The 14,838-nt window shown below is 41.0% G+C and overlaps 1 protein-coding gene across 1 annotated transcript in view; it reads left to right on the top strand.

The window, feature by feature from the left end:
• The window catches only part of ANKFN1 (ankyrin repeat and fibronectin type III domain containing 1), a 451,629-nt gene that overhangs the window by 311,182 nt on the left and 125,609 nt on the right, over window positions 1-14,838 (top strand). The window contains exons 6-7 of the mRNA XM_041724056.1: window positions 5,177-5,378; window positions 8,467-8,677. Coding sequence (XP_041579990.1) covers window positions 5,177-5,378; window positions 8,467-8,677 — 413 coding nt within the window. The remainder of the gene's footprint in view (window positions 1-5,176; window positions 5,379-8,466; window positions 8,678-14,838) is intronic.

Raw genomic sequence — 14,838 nt, 5'->3', positions numbered from 1 at the left:
TTATTATGTATTTCAACTTCACAATATCTATTTGGTTCTGGATTTGTTTTATAAGTTGTCTTTATTGATATTCTCTATTTTGTGAGGTATTCTCACAATTTTCTTTATTTCTTTAGATATGGTTTCCTTTAGTTCCTTGAACATATTTAAGATAATCATATTTAAAGTTTTTGTCTAATAAGTAACATATTTAGGGCAATGTTTATTGACTGCTTTATTTCCTATGACTGAGACAAATTTTTGTTTGTTTGTTTTATGCATGTTTTGTCATATTTTTCTTTTTAAAAACTAGGAATCTTGGGGCACCTGGATGGCTCAGCAGTTGAGCATCTGCCTTCAGCTCAGGTCATGATTCTGGAGTCCTGGGATCGAGTCCTGCATCAGGCTCCTCATGGGGAGCCTGCTTCTCCCGCTGCCTCTCTCTGTGTCTCTCATGAAAAAGTAAATAAAATCCTAAAAAAAAAAAAAAAAAAAAACAACTAGGCATCTGAATATAATGTGGCAACTCTACAAATCAAATTATCCCACTCTCTCAGTGTTTATTGTTTAGCAATTTTTCAGAATTAAGTCTGTAAAGTCTGTATTCTTTGTCAATTCCTTATCATTTTGATGGCCACTGAAGTCTCTGTTTGGTTAGCTTAATTTCCTTAAGTGCCTGAAACCAGTGGGTCTTCTGATCTTTACAGAAGGGCTCTGTGCACATGTTGAGGCACACATTCCATGCTATCCAACCAGGCATTTGTCAGCTCTGCCTTACCCTTCACTTCCTGCTTTTCATGCAGCCTTAACATTAGACAGGGACAAGAGCTTAGGACCTTCTCAGGTATTTTATGAGAATGCTCCCAGCCCTGGGCATACATGTGGTCAGCTAGATCCTGACACTGTGTCAGAGCTTTTCAAAGTCCTCTATGGGCATCTCATATCCCTTTTAAGCTTTTTGATTAGTCTATTGTTAGTCTACTTTTATCTAGCACCTCAGGCAGCTGTGATGATTAAACAATTGCTGATGTTTGTTTTTGACAAGATGCCTTAAAGGAAAAGGTTTTTTGCACTTTGTGAACTCTGAGGTCAGCATCAAAGAAAAATCTTATGGGTGGGGTCTTCCAGGGAACCACCAGTCAGGTCAAATGATGATGATTCTCTCAAAATGGGGTTGTGAAGGAGCTCTGTCACCATTCTGCACCATTCAGTGGCTGCCAGATTACTGTTTTTTAAATCATGAATATACATTGATGGTCTTCAAGGCTACCATAGAGCTGGGAAAGATAGGAACTGAGCAAGTTAAAAATGCCACAAAGCTCACTGATCTTACCAAATTAGCCACTTGTCTCAAAAGAAAATGGATTCTGCAAAACTTTGGTTAATTTCCAGAGTTCTGAGAAAATTAATTCTGATAATTCCTCCTAGTATCCTTATTGCTTTTATGAAAGAGAAGATTTTTGGAAGTCATTACTTTGCCATTCCCGCTGTCATACTATTATTTTTAATCTTTCTGTGAAACTTTTATTTAGGTGCACCACTTATAATCTCAGAGGGGTGCCTGGATGGCTCAGTCAGTTAAGTGTCCAACTCTTGATTTCAGCTCAGGTCTTGATCTCAGGGTTGTGAGTTCAAGCCCCATGTTGGGCTCCATGCTGGGCCTAAAGCCTACTTTGGAAAAAAAAATCTCAGTTGGAAAGTTTTGTCTTTTATTAGGAAATTAAACCATTTGAGTATATTGTACTCACAGGTATATTAAATCTTAGCCTTACTACTTCATTTTACATTTCTATTTATTTTAATTTTATTTTTTAATTTTTCTATAAACTTGTCTTTATTCCTCTCTTTCCACTAAGTTTGAAGTTCAACTTTCTGTTTTACTGTTACTTTAAACATCCATATAAAAATATATACTTATATTTTTCTATCAAAATCAAGCTAAATAGTATAATAAGTACATAAAGTCATGTTTTAAAACAACGTTTAAAACTAATAAGAAAACTATGTAAATTGTTACAATGTACTTTGGTATCTCTGATTTGGGAAGAAGATTGATGTAATCTTAGTAATTGCTGCTATTTATTGAGTGGCTGTAGTAAGCGTTAAATAGGATGCATGCTTTCATTTGTTAATTCATTTAATCTTCACAACTCTGTAAGAATTCTCTTTATATATGGTGAAACAAACTCTGAGAATTTAAATAAAGTTCCTAGAGTCACATATAGATAACAACAAGCTTGGGTCTGCCAAATTCCAGAGCCAAAGCAACACTATTTCTCAAAGGCTTGCCCCTTTCTATAAGGGTAAAAATTTAAGAGTACAGTTATTTGGGAGGGGTGTGCATGTTTATGAGAACAAATAATACAAAGCGCCTTTTTCAATGTCTTTCATCAGACAAAATTTTAAATATGGTGGGGGGAGAAAATATAATGATAGATGAAATCTAGAAGAATAGAAACATGCTGAATGATGGCCAGGAAGGAAGGGACAGCTGGGGCAGTATGAGAAGGAAGTCAGACAGGGAAAGTCAACCTATTTTGACTGAAGGGAACAGATGGGAGATGAGCAAAGACAAAGGGGGCCATGTGGGTAGGTGTCATCAGTTAGAGGGCAAGTAACTGGAATTTGATCAATCGACAAGAATTTATTTACTGGACTCCTGGGCACTTGTGAGATACAAAAGAATGTAAAGTTATTTTGGGAATGATAATGATGTAGACAAGACAGATGGCTTGAACTGGGGCATTAGCGCTGAAGGAAAAGTCTAGAGACAGAAGGCAGAAAGAAAGAGGTTAAGGCAATCTCCATGTGAGCCAGCTTGCTATCAATCTGGAATTTTCGTGGGAACAGCAAGATATAGAGGAAACGCTTAATTGCTACTGAAGCAAAGTTAAAGGATCTGTAGATGGAATGAGAAAGATGCCAAATCACCTACTTTTTCTATTTTTGTTTTTGCGTAAGTGAAAAGATTATTAAAGATGAAAACACACCCATATGTACATACACACTACAAATAGTGCTTTAAATCATCCTCCCAAATGTAAACATGACCATTTAGCTAAGATTGGGTGGCCCGATACAAGTGACGAAAACGGAATAGGTCTGACCAAATTGAAAGGCATTAGGAAGTCTTTTTTTGTGTTGCAAGAAATTGTAAGCAAGACTTAAAAGGTGCCTAACAACATTCAGCAATGTAACCAGGATAGCTCTCCATTTGTTAAAGTACAAGTAAGTCAATGTCAGTTGGTGCCAGTGGACATGGAACCCAATTCAGAAGCATGAGGAAGAAATGAGCTTTCTGATAGTTCCTTAATATATTACTTGTCATAGACTCTCATGTGAGCATTCATTTATTCGAAAGTATTTACTGAACATCTTCTATAATAAAATGATAAGTGTCATGAGTTTTCCTATATTCTAAGCTCTTTACGTGCATTATCTCATCAAATCCTTATAACTGTAATGTGATATTAAGTATTATCCCTATTTTATAAATGAGAAAAATAAGATTTAGATATTTAAGTAACTCACCTGATGTCACATAGTCAGTAGCTGGAATAGGCTTCCTAATCTGAACTATGTTTCTTGCACTTCGAGGCAGGCATATTTTAGGTATAAAAATTAGTACTTGGCAGTCTTTGTTCTTGAGAAGCATACAGACCAGCTAGGAGACAGCCAAATAGCTGTAATACAATAAAATATTTTCTGTAAGAGGCATATCCTAAGCAAATCAGTAAAGAAATACACAAATTTACCTGGGGCTGTCAGAGACCACTTGAGCATAGACTTTAAGGATCAGCAGTCATTTCCTAGGTGATGAAGGCATAGATGGAATTCCAGTACAGGCAAAAGCAGTGCAAACAAGCTTTATTTAAATAAAGTTCCTAGAGTCACATAGATTATAGATAACAATACCATGATCCAAGCTTCGGTCTGCCAAATTCCAGAGCCAAAGCAACACTATTTCAGAGGTAGAAAAGAGCTTGAACTATTTCAGAAACTCTAAGGAGATCAGAAAGACTGAAACATAAAACATAGAAGAACAGTATGAATGAGGCTGGAGAGGCAAACACTTGTGTGTGAGGTGAAAGAACTTAGAATTTATCCTATAGAAATGGAGAAGCTCTGAAGTCAGTCCTATGAAGAGTGGGGTTAGCAAAAGAGATTCTCCATGATACTTATATCACGGGATCCATAAGACTATGAAAATTCAAGGACAGGAGATGACCTCTGAGAGCCGCAGCTTAGCAGCGATGGCACCATTACAAATGGAAGACTCCATTGGAGATTGGGAACTGACCAATCTCTATGTGGTGGGAAGGCAACCGCATGCTCCAGAGAGACCTGGTCCCAATGTACCAGAGGCTCCCCTGGGGTAGAACACTTGGCACATAACTGCCTCGGCCAGTTATTTCATTTGTGCATTTGCTTATCCAATACACAGATGCATGCCAGGCAGCCAGAGCCTCAGTAGCATCAATATTTAAGTAGCAATACCCAGCTTAATGGTGGATGGCTTTTGAAATGGCAAGGCTGATTTCCTAGAAACTGACTGCAAGTATGACATTGGTGAGGACCTGTTTAGAGATTTGTGGAACAGCAGTCAAGTACAACTTGGAGAGTGGCAGTAGTGACAGCCCTGGAGGATACTCTCTGGGGTATCTGGGGGGAGCAGGGATGGACCTATGCGTACAAATCCCCCAACCTCTGGGCACTGAGGTAACTCACCAAGTCTTAGACAAGAGGCACAATTTAACACCTCAAGGAAAGGGGTATCTGCAGGGAACAACCACACCCAACAGAGGGCAGCATCTAAAAGGAGGTAGGTAGAAAGATCCCAATTACATATACCCAAGAGGAACTGAACAGAACCCCTGGGTTATAGATTTGAGACACTTCCTCCCAGTGGGATAGAGACCAAAAGGCTTGAGACTCAAGTCATACATATGTTTGTGTGTAAATGTGTATGTTTAAATGGTAAATAGATGTTGTCATATCATTCTTACCCTCAATTAGCTATGTGGCTGTGGGTTTCAGCTTTCTAGTCTATAACATGAGAAAACTGGGCCTCCGCTCCAAGGTCCCTTCCAGCTACAGCATTTTATTAGGATTCCAGATGGTTACTGGTGATAAAATTCTTTGTCAACTTATAATTATCTTGTGTAAATGATACCACATCAGATTTTCCTCCTCTTAGGAACTGCTGTGTGAAAATGACCCAACAAATGCAGAATCTACATCTTTCTCAGTCAAAGAAACACAGTGCCCCATCGTCTCCCAATGCCGCCAAACGCCTGTACAGAAACCTTTCTGAGAAACTGAAGGGGAGCCACTCTTCCTTCGACGAGGCCTATTTTCGAACAAGAACAGAACGACTGAGCCTCAGAAAGACCTCAGTGGTAATAACACTCTTTATTCTTTTCTCTGCTTAATTTGTGCAGCCATGTTTGGGTTGAAGGAGATTCTAAGATGCTCTACATGTACTTCTGCACCTGCATTTGCAGTTTTACAAATGCTGAGAATCAGGTAAGGCAGGAATGGCACACATCTGTACTGTGAGCCGGAACTTCAGTGGGAGAGTTTCCCTTTCTTTTTCATAATGTCTTGCCCTTTCTTTTCTCTTAGTTTTTCTTTCTCTAATGAATCAAAGAAACAACAACAACAAAATGGCAGTTCGACAAATACAGAGCATGAATTAAATAGCCTTTCTGAGAGCTCCAGTGTTCATTCAGATAGCAAATGAACAATGAACATTTCATTTACTTATTTATAATGTATGGCCCATATGCTTTTCCAAGGTATTCAAAACTGAATCTAGGCCAAAAATATGTATGTATTATATAATGGTAAATAAATAAAGTGATAGAAAGAGAAAGAGAGTGGGGAAGGGAGGGAGGGAGGAAGGAGTGAAAAAGAAAAGGCTAGAAAATAATGGGGATGGAAAGAGAAATAAATATACTAAAATCCCAGATAAATATAGTATCTAAAGTTTGCCATGACATTTCTCTCTGAGTTCCCAGTCAGTCAAAGCAGAAAATGAAGCCCAGTTGGGTATAGCATCCAATTAGCTGATAACTGAAAGTATTTTAGTCTATCAGAAGAAACTAATGTTTTCCTGTTGCTGAGTCCCCTGGCCTAATTTATAAGATGCCACAGTGAATTATGTGATGGAAAAGGAAGGTCAATGTTGGTGACATTACAGACATCATAGAGCAGTTTCTTTTTTTTTTTCAAGTTTTTATTTATTTATTCATGAGAGACACACAGGGAGAGGCAGAGACTTGGGCAGAGGGAGAAGCAGGCTCCTTGCAGGGAGCTCAATGTGGCATTCAATGCCTGGACCCAGGATCATGACCTGAGCCCAAAGCAGGCACTCAACTGCTGAGCCGCTCAGGCGTCCCATAGAACAGTTTCTGATAACCCTCAGTAAAAGCAGAGGGCATGATATTACCATGCTCGGCAAGGGCATTTCTGCAGGGGGTAATGGCACCACTTGTTTGAGTTTAACACAGAAATGAGCCCTCACCTTCCCAGAGAGAAGCATGCTAGGGTTTGCCAACAAAAGCATGGAGGAGGAAATGACTCAAGAATAAGAGCAAATATGGCGCATGAGAATTAGGCATACGAGGAATCACAGACAAATACACAACTGCGGACAGGGCAGCATGCTAACATTGTTCTTTCTCTTTTGTCATCTAGTGTCTCATTTCAAGCTCATCTTCTGGGAGGGCTCGGTGGTGGCCAAGTTATGGCCTCAGCGGCAGAGGCTCTTCAGTTTGGCAGACTGTAGACAAAACACTTCTCCATTCAACAGCCAGTCCTGAAGCAAAGAGAGCTGAATACCAAAAATAGTTGTATCCCTTGGGACCCCATTGTCAAAACATATATTTGCATAATAGCGTATTTCCCTCAAATTTCAATCATGCATCATGTGCTCAGTTACACTGACCTACAGCCTTTGATGGAGAGAATTGATTTTTGATGATACTAAAAATAAACCCTGCCAAGCTAAATATTTGGTCACTGAAGATCTTGCACAGTTTAATCAGGCAAACGCTGTGCTCTGTCAGGACCAATGGTATTTCAACATTTTTAAAGAGCAGACAACTCCTAGAGAAGATACCAGATAGATGTATAAATAGTATATGTGTTACTCTTCTCCCATTAGCTGCAGAAATATATATTTGAGAGAATTCAGAGCTTTACTCCTTTACTATTAACCTCTGATAGAACTTTTCAATGTAACCCTATTGTCATCAGCTATTATTTTTCTATAGGTGACTTGTATCCTCTGAATATTCAACTTTTGGCCCATTTAGCACAGTTGGCCACCCAACCACTGAAACCCTCCTTGAACACCACCTCTTCAGCTCTTCCCTTGAGGACTCAGAAATGCCAAGTGCTTAGTGGCTGGGGCTTTGGGTCGAGAAGGTGCTAAGGTTATTTCAGAGGAGTCTAGGAGCTGGGGAGTTGGCCTGCAGGCAGTGAGAGCTATTCAAGAGTTGTAGAAAGGAAGGGATATGTAACATCACCAACTTTAGACAGATTATTCTTGTGTCAGTACGGAGCACGGAATGTCAGTGGAGGACACTAGGACCAGCAATGGGCAGGTCACTGCCATCGTCCAGGCGAGGGATGGCAATGGTCTGGGTCTGAGTGATAGTAGGGACATGGGGATGGGGAAGGAGGGGATGAGAGGGAGGGAAAGTGTGATCTTAATTCCAAGCCAGTCGTCATTTCAGCGACCTGTGCTGCATTATCTATGCCAGACTTTCCCAAACTGTGTTCTATAGAATACTATTCCAGGGGCAGTTAAAACAAATGCAATTAAAAAAAAAAATGTTCTCTGAACAAATATTTAAAACAGGTCATATAGAATTATTAAAGGCCCTGAGAGGTCTTACAGTAAAATAATGTAATAATCCAACTAAATCCAATATGCACCAAATTTATATGACTGCATGCTACATTCCTCATAAGACACCTAGTAACGGCCTATCAGACAGTATTGCAGAGAAGACTGGTTTGAGGAAAGCTGGTATTTGCTCTTATCTATAGACCAGCCATGCCGTACGACATGGTCTCAGTGCATCTAAATGTCCAGATCCAATCAGTGCCCATTAGAAAGATGGAGGAAGGGTCCAACTGTGTTTAACAAGTTGTGTGGGGCAGCCCGGATGGCTCAGCAGTTTAGCGCCACCTTCAGCCTAGGGCGTGATCCTGGAGACCCAGGATCAAGTCCCACATGAGGCTCCCTGCAGGGAGCCTGCTTCCCCCTCTGCCTGTGTCTCTGCCTCTCTCTCTCTCTCTCTCTCTCTCTCTCTGTGTGTCTTTCACGAATAAATAAATAAAATCTTAAAAAAAAAAACATCGTGTATGTTGGGATAAATTGAATGTGGATACAGTCACTGACATCAAAACAGCTAAGCTGCCAAGGCAAGCCAGTGTGTGAAAGTGTGCTAACCTCCCAGTATTCTTGCTCCCCAGAACTTCCAGGGCAATGAAGCAATGTTCGAGGCAGTTGAACAACAGGACATGGATGCTGTGCAGATCCTCCTGTATCAGTACACACCAGAAGAACTAGATCTCAACACACCTAACAGTGAGGGGTTGACACCTCTGGATATTGCCATCATGACCAACAATGTGCCCATTGCTCGGATTCTTCTGAGGACAGGGGCCCGAGAAAGTCCACACTGTAAGTAAACTTCAGAATAAGAATAAAAACATGTACTGTTAAGGCTAGACCCAGCTTCATGCCACCAAAGTGGCCATTGCTGACATTTAGAGCAGGAACAGTTGAAAAAGGATAGGCCCCGAATTCCTATACATGTTTTCATGGACTTTCACGCAAATAGCAATAGTGGTTTAACCAGTCTAGGCATCAAGTTACACCCTAAATGGAATATACTGAGTGGAATTGAAAAGGAACCTGGAAAGAACTTCCTCCTAAAAATTTAACCCAAGTTTTAAAATATGTGAAGCACACCAAGTGAAGCTATAAAATAGGAAGGGAAGTATACATAGAAAAAGTTGTTCATGTGTTAGTGTCTTGTGTCCACAGTCATGTGGTAGTTTCATTCAGTCACTCATTCATTCAACAAACACTGAGGATAGGGCACCAGGAATGCCATGGTGAGCAAGATAAAATTCCTATTGTCATAGAACTTACATGATAGTGGAGGAGACTTCCAATAGACAACTAAACAGATCAATTAAATTGTAAACTCAAATAGTGATGAATGCTATGAAGAAAATAAAATAAGTGAGTGGCTAGAGATTGATGGAGTGGGGACTATTCCCAATAGTTTTGGGCAAGAAAAGCCTCCCTGATGGGGTGATATTTGAGCCTGGTCCTACATGGTACCAGGGAATGAGCCATGATGAGATGTGGGGTCAAATTCTAGGCTGAGTGAGCAGCACACAGAAAGGTGAGGAGGCAGGCAGAAATGAGACTGTGTTTGAAAAACCAGCCCAGTGTGGCCATAACACATAAATCGGGGAGGGACAGTGATCACCAAGGAAGATTGTTTGGGCTCTTGCAGGCCTTGGTAAGATGCTCACTTTGATTATAAATGTGATGGGGAGACAGGAGAGCAGTTAAAGCAGATGAATGACATATTTTGCTTTACATTTGAAGAGATCACTACCGTGCTCCACAGGGAATAGACAATGGTGGGACAACTGTGGAATTAGGAAGACCAGTTAGGAGGTTGTTTTAGGGGTTCAGGAGACAGATGCAGTGGCTTGGACTGGCATAGTAGTGACATTGATGGTGAGCAGGGGTGGAATTCTGGATGTATCTTTGAACAGCTTTATTGAGATGTAATTCCCTGTACACCCATTTCACGTGTACAGTTCGATGGTTTTTGGTATATGCACCATGTGCAACCATGACCACAATCAGTTTTAGACCATTTTCATCATTCATACCCTCTCACTCTCCAACACCCCTCCACTCTTCCTGCCCTAGGCAGACACTAATCCACTTCCTCTTTCTATAGATTTGCCCATTCAGGACAATCAGTGGAATCATACAATATGTAGTCTTTCAGGACTGGCTTCCTTCTGGATGTATTCTGAAGTAGAGCTGATAATACATGCCAAAGGGAGCTGCCCTCGGGCCAGCAGCAGAGCTGACCCAGGAGAGGACAGGACAAAGTCGCATAGCCCTCAGCCCATGCTGGGCACTATTCTGAGCACTTTACGTGCATTCATTCCTTTAAGCCTCACGGCAACATTCTGAGGTAGGCACTCACATTCCCCTTGGTGCAAACTCTCTGACCCAATGACCACAGTGGCTTTCAGCCATAGTTTTTATGTTTCCTAAAAGAAAAAAGTAAACTCATCAAACTGTTACTTTCACTAATACTGATTCACTTACTTCCAAGTGGTGAGACCCAGAAGGCTGAAAGAGAAGCAAGCAAATATATAATTAGAGGCCACATCTCTGTTCCTAAATTTCATAAACCCCCACCACCCGAAGACTAGGTACAGAGGCAGCTCCTTGTATCAGAAAACTCTTTCTTTTAAAAATGCTGAGTTCACCACATCCATGTCAGACAGAGTGAGGATTTGAGTTCATAGAGTTGGGGCTTTTCAGTAAGCGTTCCATCGTCAAAGTGCCGCTGCTCTCTAGTGGAATGGGAGGCGCAGAGGAGTGGGCAAATATGGATGGAAGAAATCGAACAGTCATCTTTGCTACCTTCCAACTTCCGTTGCAAATAACGTCTGTTCCAAAGATCCAGTGAGAGAGGTGGAGGGAGAATCAGAGGGTCTGAACACAGAGAATGCAGACTGAGCCCCATTCTATAGGAACAAGGAAACCATTCATCCAGATGTTGCCTGCACTGGGCTGGATGAAACATTAGTCCCACTTACCTGAGACGCTACAAAAAAATCTGCATTTTCTGTGAAACCAATGAGACTCCCAATCTCCCCAAGTCCCCTCGTGCATAATTAAATCTCCACAAAAGAGCCCAGATACTAAATATCTCGTTAAACCAAAAGCAAACTCATTCCAAAGGTCCCTGGTTTTTCTCATTCCCTCTGGGATAATAACCAGAATCATCATCACAAAGTTGTGAAGGAAGGTGAGAGATAAACCCAGGTTTCAGCCTCCAGGGACTAGGACACCGAAGTCACCTTGGCCACCCAAGAAGTCAGAGATTGTACCCGGTACCGACTCCCACTTGTGTAAAGGTGGCAAAGGAATATTGATTGAGTAGCTGTGAAGCCTTATCTCTGATTTTCACAGTAGCATAGATTCTGAAAGGTTAAGTGACTGACCAAAGGTCACACATCTGGTGAGTGAATAGGGATGTCAAGGACTCAAACCCAGGTCTGTGGGACACCCATGCCTGTGATCCTTCTATGAAAACTTACTGCTTCTCCAAATAATCACTATAGAGGGCTGTGGCTGCTGGGCCCCTGCATCTTTCCCTTTGTACCATTTGCTGAAATTCCTATGGTAGATTTCTTCGTTCTGTTCTATACTCTCAGGTGCCATTCCTATTAAAGAGAGGCTTGATAGAAAAGCACAATCTGTTTTCAGGGATTTTTAATTCATTTGATATATCAAGTACAAAAGGAATAGAATTGCTTCTGTGCATGAGTGTGAGCCAGCCTGTGAGAAAAACCATGGTCCACTAGCCAGAAGCAGATAAGCAAACACCTGCTGCAAATTGTTCCCCAGAAGCTGCAGAGGCAGGATATAACAGAAGAAAAATAACAATGGGGTCTTAGGTTCTTAGAGTGTTTCACACATTGTAAAAATCCTTTCACCTGCGTCACCTCATTGGGTCCTCAAAACCGGCTTGTGAGATGGGAGTTCATTTCCTCATTTTGATCAATGAGGAAACTGGAATAAGGAAATTCAAATAATTCACCCAATGCTACAAAGCCAGTAAGTGGTAGAACTATGATTTGAACCCAGATCCTCTATATTAAATGCTTTGGTAATTGTGTAAAAAGCATTAGCACACTCACTGTCACACTCCAATTCTTTCCTTCCCTGACTCTCCTTCCCTTCTTCTTCTAATGCCCATCAAGTATTTCAAAGCAGAGTGCAGAGTTTCTAATAGGGTTTATTTTCTGTCTTTCCCTCTCCTGTGTGTTCCCTTCTGAAAAGCAGCCCAATACTTTTTCCACTCTGCCAACCAAGAATCCCAGCACAATTCAGAAGCAAGTCCTCTGTGATTTGCCCTGGTTCATTGCAGGAATCACAAAGACACAAGATGAGTTTTAGGACTTAACTCTCAACCATTGGTCAGCAGTGTCTTCCAGTCTTTAGCCTCTGAACCATGATGCTATATCAAGGTGTTCTTTAATAACATGGCTTGAAACTCAACCATGTACTCATTCCTTATTCATAGGGAAAGTACCAGAAGTGGTCACTCGAACTTGCACACTGCCCCAAGGTTAAATACACACAGAACCCCGCCTGCTCATTAGATCAATCTGCTATCGTTATTCAGGGACTTTTTTCTGTTCTTGCCACCTTAGGCAAGCAGCAAAGTATCTCATTCCTTCTAGAAGACAGCATTAGCCATTATGAAAGTAGAATCCCAAGTACTTCCACTTGGACTGGTATGCTGAGCTCAAGAAGCCTGCACAGACTCCAAAAGGACAAGAGCTAAGACAGCTAATGTAGACAGGCACCTCGGGACACCCAGGGGCTCTGCCTTTGAATGTTCCATCCATTCAATATCCCAGTTGCCATGGCTCCTGCTCAATTGAACAAATGCTATCTGAGAAAGACTTATCTCCGTTGGTGAACGTCCCCAGTTATAAACCCTTCCCTTACTCTGACTGACTCATATCCTGCCCCTTCCCTTCAAATCCCGGTTCAGCAGTCTCTGGGAAGAATTGCTGAATCATCAGTAAGCTCCTTGCCTTTCTGAGACTGCTGTTTATTTGGCATCATCTAGGGTCTATAAACAGTGATCATAAAGAAACTAGTTCTTTTGTATACTTATCATGTGCAAATCTGGTCACTTACATGGGTTTTGTCTGTCTTTTTGACCACAGTACCTGACATACAGTAGGTGTTCAGAAATTTTCAGTGGAAGTTTTGAACCCCCCTGTCTTAGGCTGCTGGGAATTAAAGGTGTTGAATTTACACACATAGACACACACATGAGTTATATATGTAGTACATACACAATGTATGGGAAATACCTGTAAACCTTTCAGTAATTTATACCTGGGAGTACCTTTTGCTATTGTTGCATTGTTATTTTCCAGGTACTGTTGTAGAACTTGGTTGTGGATGTAGCCAGTTTTCAGTTTTACACTGTTGGATAATGTGGACCAGTGAGAATGGTGGACTGCTCCTCATCTTTAGTCTCTCTGCCCTTCTCTACAGCTGTGTCCTCCATTCTCTACAGACCCTCTCTGCTTTTCTCTGTGAACTCACTTCCTTTCTCTCAAATATTGCCTCTGGAACTAGATGTCACCCAGAATTAGTTATGTGCAGTTACTTCATAAAATGCAACTGCCGAGTGGCTGTCATGTGTGTGTGGTGCAGACACCGGTGTTACAATTTTGGCAGACTTGTCAGGATGCACCGCTGGTTTCTGCAGTAGTCCAGGGATTGTGTTGGTGCTGGGACTGGTTCAGGGCACGTCTAAGAGGTGTGACTATAAACTAATGAGGCTGGCTTTATGTAAACAAACACACCAGAAAGTCTACAATCCAAACAAATGTTATCCTTTAACATGGTCCTCATGGGAGACCCCACACTTGCTCCAACAGAGCTGCCATTGCTCTAAACACTTTTGGATTTGTCCTCTGAGTCAGTTTATGAGAAAATCTGACTCGTTGCTTAGAGTCACACCTGATTTTTGTTCCAAAACAGCATTGCCCAGCGTCATCACCCTGCATGTTACCAGACTTGGCTTCAAATGATTTAGAGAGGTTTCCTGAAATCAAATCCACCCTCAAAGGACAAAGATTTGCAACCATTAAGAATATGTAAAGAGCAAGTTTGAGGCAGGTCTCTAGAATGAGTCCCTGGGTGTTTTTATTTGCTTCATTAAAATAGGTGTACAAATCCTCACCCTGACTTACAGACCTGCTACTCCTGCCTCATCTCATAGTGCTCACCCCTCATCCATGGTACACCAGCCCCACCGACCTCCCTCCCATCTCCTGAACACTCTGCACTTTCCTCCCAGAGGGTTTCTGCCCTAGCTATTCCCGCTGCAGGTAGTGCTTGAATGCTTTTGGTTATGATAATTACCTGGCCAACTCCTTCCTAACATTTCCACTTAGATGTCATATCTTCACATGAAGCTTTCTTTGGCCACCAAGTCCAAAGTCAAAAGTCACTTTCTAATCACATTACTTTATTTTAATTTTCTATGTAGTACTTATCACTACATGTTTTTTTTTTCTTTTTATTTGCTTATTCTCTGTCTCTCCTGCATTAGAATGTAAACTCCACTGAGCAGAACCTTTCTTATTCATTATGGTATCCCCAGCAAACTGTGAGCCCTCAATAAATATGTGTTGAATTGAACTGAATGAATCCTAAGGTTACTTCTTTTGAAGGGTGGGAATATATTATTTATGTTGAAGGGACTGATTTTACTAAATGCTGAGTGAATTGATCTTTTTTTATATTTCCAAATAGTTATTTAGACTCAGGCCGACACAGCCTAAGTTCTATTCACCTCATCTCCAAGAGTTAATTGTCCTTTCATTCTCTTGTTTTTAATTTTTAAATAGTCTTGCAACACAAAATACACTCTCCTTGTAAAACATGAAAACATTACAGGTAAAGTTAAAAGATACCTCTGACAACTCACTCAACCCTTCTGTATGCATATGCTCACAGTCTAGACCCCATCCCTAAAT

The sequence above is a fragment of the Vulpes lagopus genome, chromosome 12 (genome assembly GCF_018345385.1).
Source record: "Vulpes lagopus strain Blue_001 chromosome 12, ASM1834538v1, whole genome shotgun sequence".
Lineage (NCBI taxonomy): Eukaryota > Metazoa > Chordata > Mammalia > Carnivora > Canidae > Vulpes > Vulpes lagopus.
Note: the sequence above shows the minus strand (reverse complement) of the source record. Positions and strands in the feature narration are given on the sequence as shown.